Genomic DNA, 14,730 nt, shown 5'->3' with positions numbered 1-14,730 from the left:
TGAGCACAGAGGAAGGTGCAGGGAGCTGGGGACCAGAGCCAGGGCCCATCACCACACATAGCCTCAAGTACAGGACTGCCTGAACTTTCACTCCCATTGGGTGGAGGGAATGGGGAGAGAAAAGAAGGTCATCACAAAGGACTTTCTGGCCACAGGACGGGTTGGATGGCAGGACATACTCCTCGTGGTGGGAGACACTTACCCTGGGGCTGGACGCTGGGACCAAATAGATGTGTCAATGTTTTCCAACCTCTGTTCAGTGGTCACCGAGGCAGACGTGAGCCCTGGCTTATGGCAGTGGCCTGTATCTGGTGGGGAGCGTTGGGGTTGAATCCTTCCTGCTTAAAGATGCTCCTTTCCTCCTCCTTCTCCACTGCTCAGATATCCGTGGGCTGCAAAGCTTTCTGGATCAGGCCTCTCGGCTGGGCCTTGATGTCTCTTTACAAAAGGTGGACAAGAACATTAGCCACGTATTCACCAGCCTCTTCACCACCATGAAGACGGAGGAGCTGAACCGCTACCGAGACACGCTACGCCGCGCCATCCTTCTGCTCAGCCCACAGGGAGCCCACTCCTTCATCAACGAGGTAGGTGGTGGGGCCTGGGGCCACAGGAGCCTCTGCCCAGGGTGCCACGGTGGACCACAGGTGCAGTCCACTCATGCCTGGCCAAAACGGATGTGGGGACTCCTAGGTGCTGGGTCTATGGCACAGGCCAGGGTTAGATCCCGAGCACAGCTTGGCTCCTGACTGTCCCTAACAGGTAACCCAAGGCCTACCTAGGCAGTGAGGGGCTGGGGGCAGGTGGCAGGAAGCCTATTTACAAGTGACTGCCAGAGATTTTGGAGGCAAAACTCAGGCTGTTATTTGTTTCTATCATTGTTTTAATTTTGCCCTCTTTGCTGGCAGGTGTAAGCCTCTAGGGATAAAATACATTTCCCGCTTTCTGCAGAGGTGGGCCGCTCTGCCTTTGCTATCTGCGAGGACCTGGAGGAAGTGTCAGTTGGATATGGCCAAATGATACTTGGTGCACGGGCTGATGTTTCTGGTACCTGAGGTATCCAGTGATTTTTTTTTTTTAAATGCCTTTATTAGGGGTTAGGGCCTTCCAATGATGACAGGGCCCACCAGTTTAACAACGAATTTAGTAACTTGAGAATAAACAACTAGAAATATGCTCTGAGCTGGCTGATGGTGTCAGCCCTGGTGGTCTGATGGCAGAAAGGCGATGAGCTGGAGTTGGCGGGTCTCTCTCTGGCCTAGGTGGGTTTTTGTGGGGGGCGGGGGAACGTGCTGGGGGCATGGTGTGCCTGGGGGCAAGGGTGGCCCGAAGGGGTCACAGGGTGGCCAAATGCTGTCTGCGATTTCCTCTCAACCCCAGTCACCTACTTGGCTTTCTCTGATTGAAAGGAAAATGAAGAGAAAGGCAGAATTACACTAATTCCATTTGATGTATTTTGGTTGCTTATTCCACTTTCCCCTCTAATTAATTATTACTCGAAATGCTACCTTATGCATCAGGAACCAGCACGAAGCCCACTGCTGGAGAACTTAAAATTCGGAACGCTTAATTTGGTGCAATTGGCTGGCAGCCCTGCCGCCCTTGTCTAATCAGGCCCCAGATCACGCTGTGGTCAGCCAGGCTGTAGTGTCCTGTCGGCACTCGGCATTTTCTCTGGAACATGTTTCCCTGTAGGAAGTGATTCAGGCCAGTAATGGGCAACCTAGGATTAGCCGCACTAATGTGTCCAGGCTTTCTCAGAATGTTCCCAGCAGCGTATGTGCCAGTGTCTGCTCATAGGAAGGCTGTTCTCCTTGCTTAAGTCCCCTGGCCGGGGCCGGCTCCGGTGATGCTGTCTGCTCATCTGTTGCCGGCCTTCTCCATCTCTATTCTCGCCAATCCCTTCCCTCCTGTCCTTGCTTCCTTTCTGCCTTGCCACTGCCCTGCCGTGAAGCTTGGGAGTGGAAAGATGTTGGTTTTGGAGTTCACCAGATTTGGGGTCAAGTCCCGGCTCCTCCACTTAACTGTTGCTGTGAACTTGGCTGCCTTGCCCTCACCTGCGTGACCTCGGCTTCTTCATCTGTAAAGTAGGGATGAAGGAGACAAGAGCCACAGGAAAGCGTGTGGTACATAGCTTGTCGGGAAAACATCCGTTCTCTTTCATTTACATATTCATTGTTTCCCTTCTAGATGAATTCAGCCCATGCTCTGTTTCTAGGCCCTGCAAGGATTTAACATGTAAACAAGACTGGCCTAAAGATACTATTTCCAAGTGGTTAATTATGCAAACTCCTGCAGCGTTGGAAATACTTGGCTTGGCTTTGGCCTGGTGCCTTCTTGATCCCCCTGCCTGCATTTGCGAAGTCTTGGCTTTGCTGGGTGCTGCAGAGTTGGAGATGCTCCAGGAGTGGCTACTCTTAGTGTTGGGCAAGAGTGACAAGCCCCTGGGAGGGTTGGCCAGAGACTGTGGGGGAGGCACTTGGGCCTCGTGCCTTCATCTTGAGCTGGTCAGAGTCTTGGTTTTTGATTTCATGTTCCAGGTGCTGGAGGTGGGGAGGGAGCTTCATGTCCTGGGTACCCACCGTGGTCCTGGCCTTTTGTGTGCTTTCCCGAATGCTCACACTTCGCACATGAGGCAACTGAAGTCGACAAAGCTCATGGTTGCTTCAGGTCCCACAAGTAGCCACCAGGGGGACTGAGCAGGAGTCAAGTCCAGATGCGGACTTGCGCTCCAGAGCCCGGGCTGCCATGTTGCTGTGATGATGGTGGTGGGTAGATGTGGTGTGCCGCCTTCACGCGGGGGGACGTGGCTCACCTGCTTCTGTCCAAGGTCTGGCAGAGGTTTTCAGGGCGCTTACGCTCAAAGAATTTTGGTGCATGTACTAAACACAGCATGGGAGGTATTTCTGGACTCTGGCGGGGAGTGAGACCTGGAAGGCTGGCTAGCTCCAGAGGTCCCCTGGGAGAGACCTGGGCATGCCATCCCAGCACAAAACCTTCATTCACTGCCCGGAGGCTCTGCTTGGGCTTTTCCAGCAGACTGACCCAACCTCTCCTTTGTTATGACAAGGACAGAGGGTGTTCACGAGGCTGATCCACTGCCAGGACATGTCCTGAATTTTATGAAACCCAGAACACTGTTATGGGCCAGTAAATGGCCTCAGAGCCCCAGTGCTATTGATGACAGGTGGCTTTTGTACCCAATCAGGACTGGCGCGTATGAGCTGCAGTGGGGGTGCGGTACGCTGCTCCCCGGACTATAACTGCTCCCTTGCCCACTCAGAAAGCCTGGCTGATGGGAGGAGGGAGGGAGACAGTGCTGCTCGAATCTTCTACATGTTGCCACATGTGAATCTGTTGGGAAGGCTGGCGCTTTCACTATCGTTAGTGACAAATTCTGGTTGACACAGGCTTGGCTGCCTGGGAAGCGCCAGGCTGTCCCCATGCTATGCAGGGAGTGCTTCTCTGTCCAGTGTCCAGGATGCACGCTTTCACTGCGGGGGTTCAGCCTACGGGCCCGTGCACCACCAGCCTCCCTGTGATCCCTCTTTACCAGGGGCCATCCTGGTTGGGGGCTGGAGGTTTGGGGAGTCTGGCCTTGGTAGTGGGTGGGTGACGGGGGTGCAAGCAGGCTGAGGCACTGGGTGGGAGGGTGGCGTGGGCTCAAGATAATAGGCCCCCTCAAGATCCCCTCACTTTTCACTGCTCAGTCTCGAATCCACATTCCCTGCTCTGAGATCTTTTCATTGTAGTCTAAACAACCACCCCATCAGTGCCTTATCTTTAAAAGGCTCCTCTTGGGGAGACTGGGCTCGGGGTGGCAGCATGCTGATCTTGGACCTGAAGCCCAGTGTGGGGTGGCCTTGGGCACTGTGGAGGGCACAGACCATAGAGAACCCTTTCTCCATCAGGGCCTATTCTGCTCTGGGCTTGGCAGTGGAGCTCTGAGTAGGGGTAGGTGGCACTTTTTAATCACCCCAACTGGGAAGTGAGTTGAACACATTCTATCCTCAGCTAGACCTTGGTTTGTCTCTAGACCATTGACTGCTTAAGTGGGGCTTCAGTGGTCAGTGATACCCACTCTGATGCTCTCCTCATGTAGCCTGGCATCCTGAATCACCGGGCAGGGGAGGTGGGGATGGGGGTGTGCTCTCCTCACTCCAGGGTCATGGGAGTCCTGAGAGGGGCCGAGGGCAGAGGCTTTGCTTGGGAATCCTCTCTGGGGTTGTTGGAGCCTTCTCCCTTCTGCTCATAGAATCCTTCTTTCATTTCGCTAGTATTTAAGGAGCCCGAGTGCTGTGCCAAGTTCCGTGCTGGACACTGAGGCTATTGCCCCTACTCACATGGGGCTCCCAGCTTGATGGGGAGGATGGAGGTGTAAACAGACCCCTTTGCCTGTCAGATCAGAGTTGTGGACCAGGTTCTGTGAGAGCACCAAGGATGGAGCAATGTCCTTTGGCCAGGGAGAGATGGGGGTGGCCAGAAGGTCAGGGATGCTTCCTGGAATGGGTGACACTGTGGCTGGATCTACAGGAATGAACCCTCATTAACCCTGTGGCCAAGGTGGGGGCTGAGGGATGGGGTCTGGAGAGCCCCAGTGTATGCAGGGACTGTTGTGGATGTTCCGGCTGGGGAGTGGCTGGGGCGGAGGCTGGGGTATCAGCAGGAAGGGTCCCTAATCCAGGATGGAGAGTCTGAACTTCAGGACCAGTTTGTTCTTCGGGCCCCCTTTGGGGTCTTTGAAGCTAAGAGCTTACAGTGCTCTCCGTAACCATGGCCCCAGTGTCGAGAAGGTTATGTATGTCTTCCTGTTCTTTCTTCTTCAGGCCAGATTTGATGGAAAGACCTCTGGTGCACACTCAGTTTTGGCCCTGGGCTTCACCTCATCTTCCTGGAGGGGATTCCATCCATCAGTCCATTATCCGTCCATGTGTCCTTCTGTTCATCCATGCATCCATCCATCGATCTCTCCTTCCATCCATCTATCCATCCACCCACCCACCTAAACACCCATCCGTTTAGTACAGATTGGGTGCCTACTACAGACCAGGAACTATATCAAGTACTGGTTGGGGACATAGAGGTGGTGTCTCCTTCTGGAGACCTGACGTGATGTAGAATATTGTGGCCACACACCATGACCACAGTCCTGCTGGGCATTCCCAGTGGCTGGCTGAGCGGGTACACCCCGGGTCTTTCATCCACTGAGGCCTCCTCTGGGCATCAGGTGGGGGGTGCCCTAGGACTCTCACTTGTCATTTCTGTGCCCCTGTCTCTAGTTGGACTTAGGCTTTTCTCTTTCCTTTTTGTATCCTCTTTGTTTCTTCCTCTCCTTTCCCTCTCTTTTTGTTTTGCTGGAAAGAGTAGAAAACTTGAACTATTTGAAACATTTATGTGCTTTATGGAGAAGAGTTGCCACTCCTTGCTCATGGTTCATGGGGCAGGCAGAGCAGCCTGCTAGGGCGCTGAAGACTAAGCACTGTCTAGTGCACCTGTAGATATTGGGCAACCTGTCTGTCCCGCAAGAAAGTGAGCCCCTCATGAACAGGGACTGGGTGGCGTCCACCTTTGTATCTTCCAGGAGCAGCACAAGGCTGGTCCACAGTGGCTGCTGAGGGAATAAAGGCATGGAGATTTTGTATTTCTCCCCTCCAATAGAAAGAGCTTGAAGCTAGGTTTTCTTGTGTGTGTGCCTTGATTGCCTTTTAGGTTGTCTTCAAGTTCTTGGTCAGCCTGTCAGCAAGGGCCTTGGTCTTAAAACTTCTGCTTTTGGGAAGGCTAAAGTTTGCTTAAGAACCCTGCCTTTGGCCTGGGTGGGCCAGCAAACAGGAGCGGCTGCTCCTGTGGTTGGGACATTCCCAGGCCTAGCTTTGGCACAAGGTAGGGGAGAGCAGTGTGTAGAGAGGCAAGTGTCTTGGGAGAGGATAGACGATAAACAGAGGTGCAGGCCAGTGTGGGAGACTGGACACACATGCACGTACATACACACAGACACACATGCACACAGACACAGGCTGATACAGTGATACCGCTAACCAGCCACACAGCTGGTACAAGCAGACCCTCTGATGAGCACAGTCTAACAGGGACAACCGCTCCCCTCCCGCCACCCTGGGCAGACCTACACATAAATATGCGTGCACACGTGCACACACACACACAACACCAGGATAAAGGCATTGCTGGTATCAGAGCAGGCTGGGGAAGGCATCGCAATGTTGGGAAAGACATGGCAGTTACCAAGAGATGGTTGCAGCAGGTAGCAGTTACCTTTGCAGTGAGACAGATATCAGTCATCTCTTATTGTGGCAAGAGGGTTGGGAGAAAACACAGTGAGGGGAACAGCCTATGGGTAGGACAGCTCCCCATTACTCTGGGAATGGGGGGGTCACCTTTCACCCAGATTGCCAGGAACAGGTGAATAAAAGGAACAGAGGTAGAAAGGGCCACTCCTGATATCCCTCCTCACCCCTGCCCAGACTGGCTTCCCAGGCAAGGAGTGTGGCTGGAGGCCAGTTTAATCCTTACTAGAAGCACAACTTGGGTTAGTGCCTGGCTTCGAATCAATTGCTTCTCAGAGTTTATTGCAGTGAGTGAGTTTGCTCCCACAATTTGAATATAAAGACTGTGCTTTAATTTTTTTTAAAGATTTTTATTTATTTATTTGACAGAGAGACAGCCATCCAGTGAGAGAGGGAACCCAGGCAGGGGGAGTGGGAGAGGAAGAAGCAATTTTCCCAGCAGAACAAGGAGCCCGATGTAGGGCTCGATCTCAGGACCCTGGGATCATGCCCTGGGCTGAAGGCAGACGCTTAACAACTGAGCCACCCAGGCACCCCTAAAGACTGTGCTTTTTTAAATACATTTATAGCAAAGGAAAATTAACTAATCTCAGTGTTCTGGTGTCCCACATGATATATGCAAATATTTCTTACTCTAACATGGTAAATCTTCAGCAGGCGACTTTATCACTCCGAGCTAGGATAATTCTGTGCCATTTAAGTATCATTTACCAGAATATTTTAAATTACTAATTAATTATAGAAGATTAATTTTTAAATGTGGCCCTGCATTTGCATTTAATTATATCCCACTGTTTACAGATTTTAAAGCCTTAGTACTTCAGCAAAAGTGTTGTGGGTCTGAGAAATTCATGTTTTCCCCTCAGAAATTCTTAAAAGTGAGCTCATGAGGAAGAGATATTGTGTTGGGTTTGTTCTGGTAGGTTTGGAGCTCAGGGATGCTCAAGGCTTGGGGCCTGGCTGAGATGGGGAAGGGAACAGAGACTCTACGTGGCCACTATCCCTTTCCTTTTCTGTCCCTCAATCCTTGCAAATCCCTGTGCATGCTGGGGAGGTCTTCGTGGGTTCCCTCCCTGTGGGACCTGCCACATTCGGAGCACACCTCCATCGCCCCTGTTGTCCCAGGGCCTGCGCAGTACCCACCACTTGTTTGGTGACTCTTTGTACGTGTGAGGGCAGGAGCTGGGACATGCTCATCTTTGTGAATCGCCTTTTCAGAGCCTGTGGATGATGGTTGGCACACAGGTGGGTGAAGGGTGGAATCCCAGGAGCTCTGACCTCTGCCGCACATGTGCAAACATTTTCTAGAAGCTGCATTGCCCAGTGGGCATACCGAACACATTCTTGATGCTCTGGCCCAGTAGGAACACCTGAGTAAGCCAGTGTTTTGAAAGAATTTAATGTTTGATTTTTAATATTTCAAAGGAGCATCCAAGGCTCATCAAGGGAAAATGCTTGAATGTTGTTGGGTCTTCTGGTGTTTGTTTTGTGGTTGAGTCCTGTTTCTATTTTGAGTTGCATCTTGAATCATGCCACCCCATTCCTGGGGCTCAGGAAGGTCTTCCTTGGCTGCCTGCAAGCACTGTCTGCTCCTTCCTGGGGTCAGAGAGTGAGACAGTGAACCTGAAGCATGGGCCGGAGTCACCTGGTGTTCTTCCCTTCCTTCGTGGGCTATTAAATAGCTGGCAAAGTGTCACTTCCTCCCTGCGGGCATCTCTGTGGCTTATTAGCAGTAGCCCCTTTGGCTGGGGAGCCAGCAGGCCTGAGAAATAGGTGTTTACAAAGGGAAACAGCCCGCAGCAGTGGAATGACTGTTACCCTTTCTGCTTCTGGATCTCTGAGGGTGTTCAGCTTTGGGGGCCTCCCCTGAGGTGGTGAGCCAGCTCATTTGTTGACTGAAGGGCTGAGTGGGGAGCCCCAGTGGGGAAGCAGCAGCAGAATCTCCCCAGCGCTGCAGGAGGCCAGAGGAGGGCTGAGTGCGTCAAGAGAGGCAGAGGTGAGGCGACGTTATCCCAGTTGCCTGGATTCATCTCATAGAAGCTTTAGGTGAGGTTATCCCAGTCGCCTGGATTCATCTCACAGAAGCCCTCTATGCTGGGCAGCCCACATCTCTTGCCATCCTCTGCACGCTTCCAAATGGGGCCTGCACTTGGTACTGGCAAACACTTGGCCTTGGTCACCTGCCAGAGGAGAGAAGACCTCTGCATCAGTTAGCTCGTTCAGTGTAACAAACCCCCCCAGAACTCGGTGTCGTGAAACAACAAGCCTTTGCTGTCACCCATTAGTCTCACAGTCCGCAGAGCGGGGTCAGACACAGCTGATCTTGTCTGGGCTTGCGGCCGCACCTGTGGTCAGCTGGCCATTCAACTGGAGCTGGCTGGTTAGGAGAGCAGCTGGCTGGCTGTAAGTTAGAGTGATGGGGTGACCGAGCTGCGGGGCTCTCATCATCACACACGCTAGCCCACACCTACTCGTGTGACCTCAGCAGAGTTCCGAGAGGGCAAATGCAAGTGCTCTGGGCCACTCAAGGCCTGGGCTCAGACCTGGTGCCTTGTGGCTGCTGTACATCTCTTGGCCAAAGCAAGCCAAGAGGTCAGCCCAGATTTAAGGGGCAGGGAAGGGAGACTCCTGAGAAACTCCTTGTGGGGAACGTGCAAAATCACGTTGCAAAGGGGGTAGGTACCCTACAGGGTGGTGAGCTGGGGCCATTTCGTAATCCGTCTGCTGTGCTCCAGTGGGCAGGTGAGCTTCCCAGGACCATGCAGATGTCCGTGGGTCTGTGGGTGATGGAAACCACACCTTCTTTCTCCTACTTCATTTAAACCTGGCTCAACTTTGGAGTGAAAGTGGCGAGGAGGGTGTTGTGGACCAGAGGGAGAGACGGGACGGGCCTTTATTTATCGAGCTTATGCAGACCCACTGACTCACCTCATCTCCACAATGCTAGGAAGGAAGGGCTATTACAGAGCATTGGAACTCAGGGGTTTAGGGACCTGCTCATGCTCCCAGGTCTAGTGACACAGCTGGGATGTAATTTCAGAAGTCCTTGACTCACAGCCCGGCTGTTTTCCACTGTGTGCCATTGTTGTCCTTGACAGATCAAGGGAAGCCCATTTTCCCCCTAGAACATGACAAGGGTGGACTCAATGAACATCGCCATTGAGGAGCAGGTGAGATGGGGAAAGGTGGATGGAGCATCTTTGAGAGAGCATCTGGGGAATGCAGGACACCCCCCTGGCCCCCACAGTCCTGTCTCTGCCAACACACCTGCAGAGAGTGTGAGGGGATGCGCAGGCTGCCTGTCCCTCCCTCCTTGGTAACCAGAAGAGCAACTTCCATGAGACCCCGAGGTCACCAGAGAGTCTGAGGGCATTTACTTAACCCTTCTGCAGTGTGGTCAATGGGGCCAAGTTCAGGCAGTCCTGGTTCAGGTCCCATGTCCTCACCATGCAGCTTTCTGAGCTTTGCTTCCCCATCTCCATAGCAGATTGAAAATGATACTTGACCCACAGGTTCCTCTAAGAATTAAGCATGAGGAATATTCTGGGGTACAGGTCCCCTCTTTTCTCTCCTTCATAGGGCTGGCCACCAGAGGGTTCCCAGTAACTGTTGTGTAGACAGGGAAACAGATAAGTCTTAGAAAATTTAAGGATATGGGGCGCTTAGAGCATCAAGAAAAACGAAAAATCTTCTTGACTCCAGGCAAGGTCAACATTCCGAGTTTTGAAACGCATTAGTGGTTGTCATTAGGGATTCTCATGGTGACCTGCTGCTGGGTCGATTGACCGAAGGAGAGAAGCAGGCATGGTTGAGGGACTTTTAGCAGGCGTGTCTAATGCTCATTTCTCAGCTGTTGGCTGTGGTATCTCCCTCCCCGCAGTGTGTTACTCACATGTCTTCAGTATCTGTGTCCATGAGCGGTATCAGGGAGAAAGCCAGGGACAAGGGCACGATTGGAGCCATGGATATTGGGGAGGAAGAAGTTGCCATGTGAAGGTATGGGAGAAAAGAACCAGATGCCAGTGGGATGCCGAGGAAAATGTGTGGCAGGAGAAACACATGCATTCCCCAGCTCCAGCTACAAAGGCCTGGTACACTGGCAGGTGCGGAGGGCAGAGGTTGCGTTCCTACCATATGGCGGGACAAGAACTACTTTAATTTCAGCAACAAGGGACGGGGCAGAAGACCTGAATGTGTCCCTTTTTTCCCTCCTTCCCACACCCCACCGATTCCTTTCCTTGCAGAGGAACTCTGAGAACTTCAGCTGCTTGGGCGGGGACACAGTGGGGCCCTCCTCGGGGTGCGGGCTGCGGGCAACACAGAGGAGGGGCATTGCCTCAGGAGACACACAGTCAGGTCCCTGCTCACTGCCAGTGCCATCTTTTCAGCCTGTTTACTGGTCTGTAGACTGGGATAGCACTACTTTCCCTGAGGGTTGCTGTGGGATTTAAATGAGATAAAGCCCCTGAGAAGGCCCAGTGCAGGGCTGTACTCCGTGAATGGTGGTTTTGTTACTGCGTCTGTGGTGTGGCTGGCTGAGACTGTAGGAGCAGCCTGTGCTGCTACGGTCAAGGGCAGTTGTGTTAATGGCTCCAAGGAGCCGTGCTATGGCCAACCTGGCGGGAAGGCACCTCGCACATTCTCTGTGGGAAAGCATAGGTTCTTGGGCAGGTGAGGAAAAACCGGATGCAGGGTGCACCCCGCATGGTAGGGGATGGGGCTAGCAAAACGTGAGAAGATGCTCACTGCCCTCAGACAGTGCAGCTGGGATTGAGGCCTGGCCTCTCATCATCCCAGCAGTCCCGAGGGTGGGGGCAAGGGGAGGGCCTCTCCGTGCCCCCTGCCCCCAGCCTCCCTGTGCTGACTGGGCATGTGCAGATCCTGCCCAGGAGTAGGTAGGAGTTACTCCCTTCTGGGCTCTCACTTGCCTGTCCAAGCAGGCACCGTGGCTGGTGGCTTCTCAGGGCTGCTGGTTGCTGGGCTTGATAGAAGGAGGAAGAGCTGCTGGTGCTTTCTGCCTGCAGGGTTACTTTTGGGTTGAGAAACCCTCCTTTCACAGCCTCTTGGGCAGCCAGCCATCACCAAGACACAACGAAGGGGCCCCTTTCCCTGGACCCCATGCACTGGGTTCTTTGGTAGAGAAAGACACAGGCCCTACTCCTAAAAAGAACTACCAAGCTTAACTGGAGGGAAAGCTCACCCTCGGGAAGAACCGCGAGCAAGAGAACCGGGTGCCCAGTGGGAGACAACTCCCTGGTGAGCACTGCCCCTGGGGTGGACAAGGGAGCTGTGTGTCTGCTGTTCTCTCCCTGCTCTGCGGTGACCACATGGGGCCATCCAGTCCACGTAACCACGTGAACCACTCTTGGGTATCGTGTAACTTGGGGCTTTTGAAGACAATCAACGATCAGATAAGAATGGCTAAAGCCTGCCTGTGGAATGCCAGCCGGGTACAACTGAGTCACAAGTCTGAAGACCCACGACGTCCAGGCAGGAATATTACAGCACAGAACAGATGGGCTGTGGGAAGGGCCAGCAGTATAGCAACTGTGGGTGCCTGGGGTGGGGGGCATCCCTCCCTGAACGGGACAGTCAGGCAGTCTCCACTGATGTTCTCGCGTGAAGGCCTGCTATGGCCTGTGAGTTCTGTGTCTCAAAACAAGCCAGAAATCTGGACTTTCCTATGAACTCTCTTAATTTTTAAGTATTGGCAACTAATCACAAAAATTCTAAGCTCTCTGTTGGTCAGCTCTGCCTGTGGCGGGCCTGATAAGGCTTGCAGACTGTTGAGTGGCAACGTCTGATTTATGGCTTATACACTGTCAACTTAAGCGTATTAAATATGGGAGTGGCATGAGGCGAGCCCCGTTCTCCTTTTCCAGGCCTTTCTCCCTAGGCACCTGCAAGCATCCTTAGTGCAGTGTTCCCAAGAGTTCCTGTTTCTCTTCTGGATCCTGCAGACACCCCCCTTGTTTTCTGTGCAGCCAGTATTCTTATCCTTGCTAGTCGGTGCCAGGGTGTTGCTGACCTGCCTTAGGATCCTTCTTTGTATTTACAGGAAGGTCTTGCCTGTAAACGTGTGGAGGTCAGCTCTTTAGACAGAGGGTCATCGTCGGGTTTTGGTTTGTGCCCCTCACAGTGCTCTGCAGTGCTGCTGCTAGTTCCTTGTCCCGGGGTGGGTAGCTCAGGACAGCTACTGAATCTGATAAGGGGGACTGGGCAATTTCTTAAAGGCCTGGCTGATGCACTTGGTGATTCACTGAGCACCGACTCTTCCCGGCCCTTTCTGAGCCCTGGGCAAGCACCTGAGAGTGAGGTTGGTCCCTTCTTACAAGTGAGATATGGTTTAGAAGAAAAGGAAGGGAGCCTACGGCCCAAAGCAGTAAATATCAGCCCAACCCAGCCCGGCTCAGCCCATGCTTGCCTGGGATGCTGCAGCCTACAGTCTAGTGCCTGTCCAGGTCTCAGTTTGCTTGTCTTCAAGTGGATCAAATGCCTATTGAGGAGCTAATGTGAATCAGGCCCTATTTTAGGTACTGGGAATACTGAATGGCTGAGGCAGACAACGTCCCTGACTTTAAGGAATTGACATTCTGGTGGTGCCAGGGGACGGTCACTAAGTAAATGAATAAAGTCGAAGTAATTGAGGTAGTGGNGGATGGGGCTAGCAAAACGTGAGAAGATGCTCACTGCCCTCAGACAGTGCAGCTGGGATTGAGGCCTGGCCTCTCATCATCCCAGCAGTCCCGAGGGTGGGGGCAAGGGGAGGGCCTCTCCGTGCCCCCTGCCCCCAGCCTCCCTGTGCTGACTGGGCATGTGCAGATCCTGCCCAGGAGTAGGTAGGAGTTACTCCCTTCTGGGCTCTCACTTGCCTGTCCAAGCAGGCACCGTGGCTGGTGGCTTCTCAGGGCTGCTGGTTGCTGGGCTTGATAGAAGGAGGAAGAGCTGCTGGTGCTTTCTGCCTGCAGGGTTACTTTTGGGTTGAGAAACCCTCCTTTCACAGCCTCTTGGGCAGCCAGCCATCACCAAGACACAACGAAGGGGCCCCTTTCCCTGGACCCCATGCACTGGGTTCTTTGGTAGAGAAAGACACAGGCCCTACTCCTAAAAAGAACTACCAAGCTTAACTGGAGGGAAAGCTCACCCTCGGGAAGAACCGCGAGCAAGAGAACCGGGTGCCCAGTGGGAGACAACTCCCTGGTGAGCACTGCCCCTGGGGTGGACAAGGGAGCTGTGTGTCTGCTGTTCTCTCCCTGCTCTGCGGTGACCACATGGGGCCATCCAGTCCACGTAACCACGTGAACCACTCTTGGGTATCGTGTAACTTGGGGCTTTTGAAGACAATCAACGATCAGATAAGAATGGCTAAAGCCTGCCTGCGGAATGCCAGCCGGGTACAACTGAGTCACAAGTCTGAAGACCCACGACGTCCAGGCAGGAATATTACAGCACAGAACAGATGGGCTGTGGGAAGGGCCAGCAGTATAGCAACTGTGGGTGCCTGGGGTGGGGGGCATCCCTCCCTGAACGGGACAGTCAGGCAGGCTCCACTGAGGTTCTCGCGTGAAGGCCTGCTATGGCCTGTGAGTTCTGTGTCTCAAAACAAGCCAGAAATCTGGACTTTCCTATGAACTCTCTTAATTTTTAAGTATTGGCAACTAATCACAAAAATTCTAAGCTCTCTGTTGGTCAGCTCTGCCTGTGGCGGGCCTGATAAGGCTTGCAGACTGTTGAGTGGCAACGTCTGATTTATGGCTTATACACTGTCAACTTAAGCGTATTAAATATGGGAGTGGCATGAGGCGAGCCCCGTTCTCCTTTTCCAGGCCTTTCTCCCTAGGCACCTGCAAGCATCCTTAGTGCAGTGTTCCCAAGAGTTCCTGTTTCTCTTCTGGATCCTGCAGACACCCCCCTTGTTTTCTGTGCAGCCAGTATTCTTATCCTTGCTAGTCGGTGCCAGGGTGTTGCTGACCTGCCTTAGGATCCTTCTTTGTATTTACAGGAAGGTCTTGCCTATAAACGTGTGGAGGTCAGCTCTTTAGACAGAGGGTCATCGTCGGGTTTTGGTTTGTGCCCCTCACAGTGCTCTGCAGTGCTGCTGCTAGTTCCTTGTCCTGGGGTGGGTAGCTCAGGACAGCTACTGAATCTGATAAGGGGGACTGGGCAATTTCTTAAAGGCCTGGCTGATGCACTTGGTGATTCACTGAGCACCGACTCTTCCCGGCCCTTTCTGAGCCCTGGGCAAGCACCTGAGAGTGAGGTTGGTCCCTTCTTACAAGTGAGATATGGTTTAGAAGAAAAGGAAGGGAGCCTACGGCCCAAAGCAGTAAATATCAGCCCAACCCAGCCCGGCCCAGCCCATGCTTGCCTGGGATGCTGCAGCCTACAGTCTAGTGCCTGTCCAGGTCTCAGTTTGCTTGTCTTCAAG

General features: G+C 53.1%; 1 protein-coding gene across 1 annotated transcript in view; it reads left to right on the top strand.

Moving 5' to 3' along the window:
• GRID1 (glutamate ionotropic receptor delta type subunit 1) overlaps positions 1-14,730 on the top strand; it is a 731,471-nt gene that overhangs the window by 233,769 nt on the left and 482,972 nt on the right. Inside the window, exon 4 of the mRNA XM_019795472.2 lies at positions 382-587. Coding sequence (XP_019651031.1) covers positions 382-587 — 206 coding nt within the window. The remainder of the gene's footprint in view (positions 1-381; positions 588-14,730) is intronic.

Source organism: Ailuropoda melanoleuca, chromosome 6 (assembly GCF_002007445.2).
Source record: "Ailuropoda melanoleuca isolate Jingjing chromosome 6, ASM200744v2, whole genome shotgun sequence".
Classification (NCBI taxonomy): Eukaryota; Metazoa; Chordata; class Mammalia; order Carnivora; family Ursidae; genus Ailuropoda; species Ailuropoda melanoleuca.
This window is presented reverse-complemented; position numbering and strand designations above follow the sequence as displayed.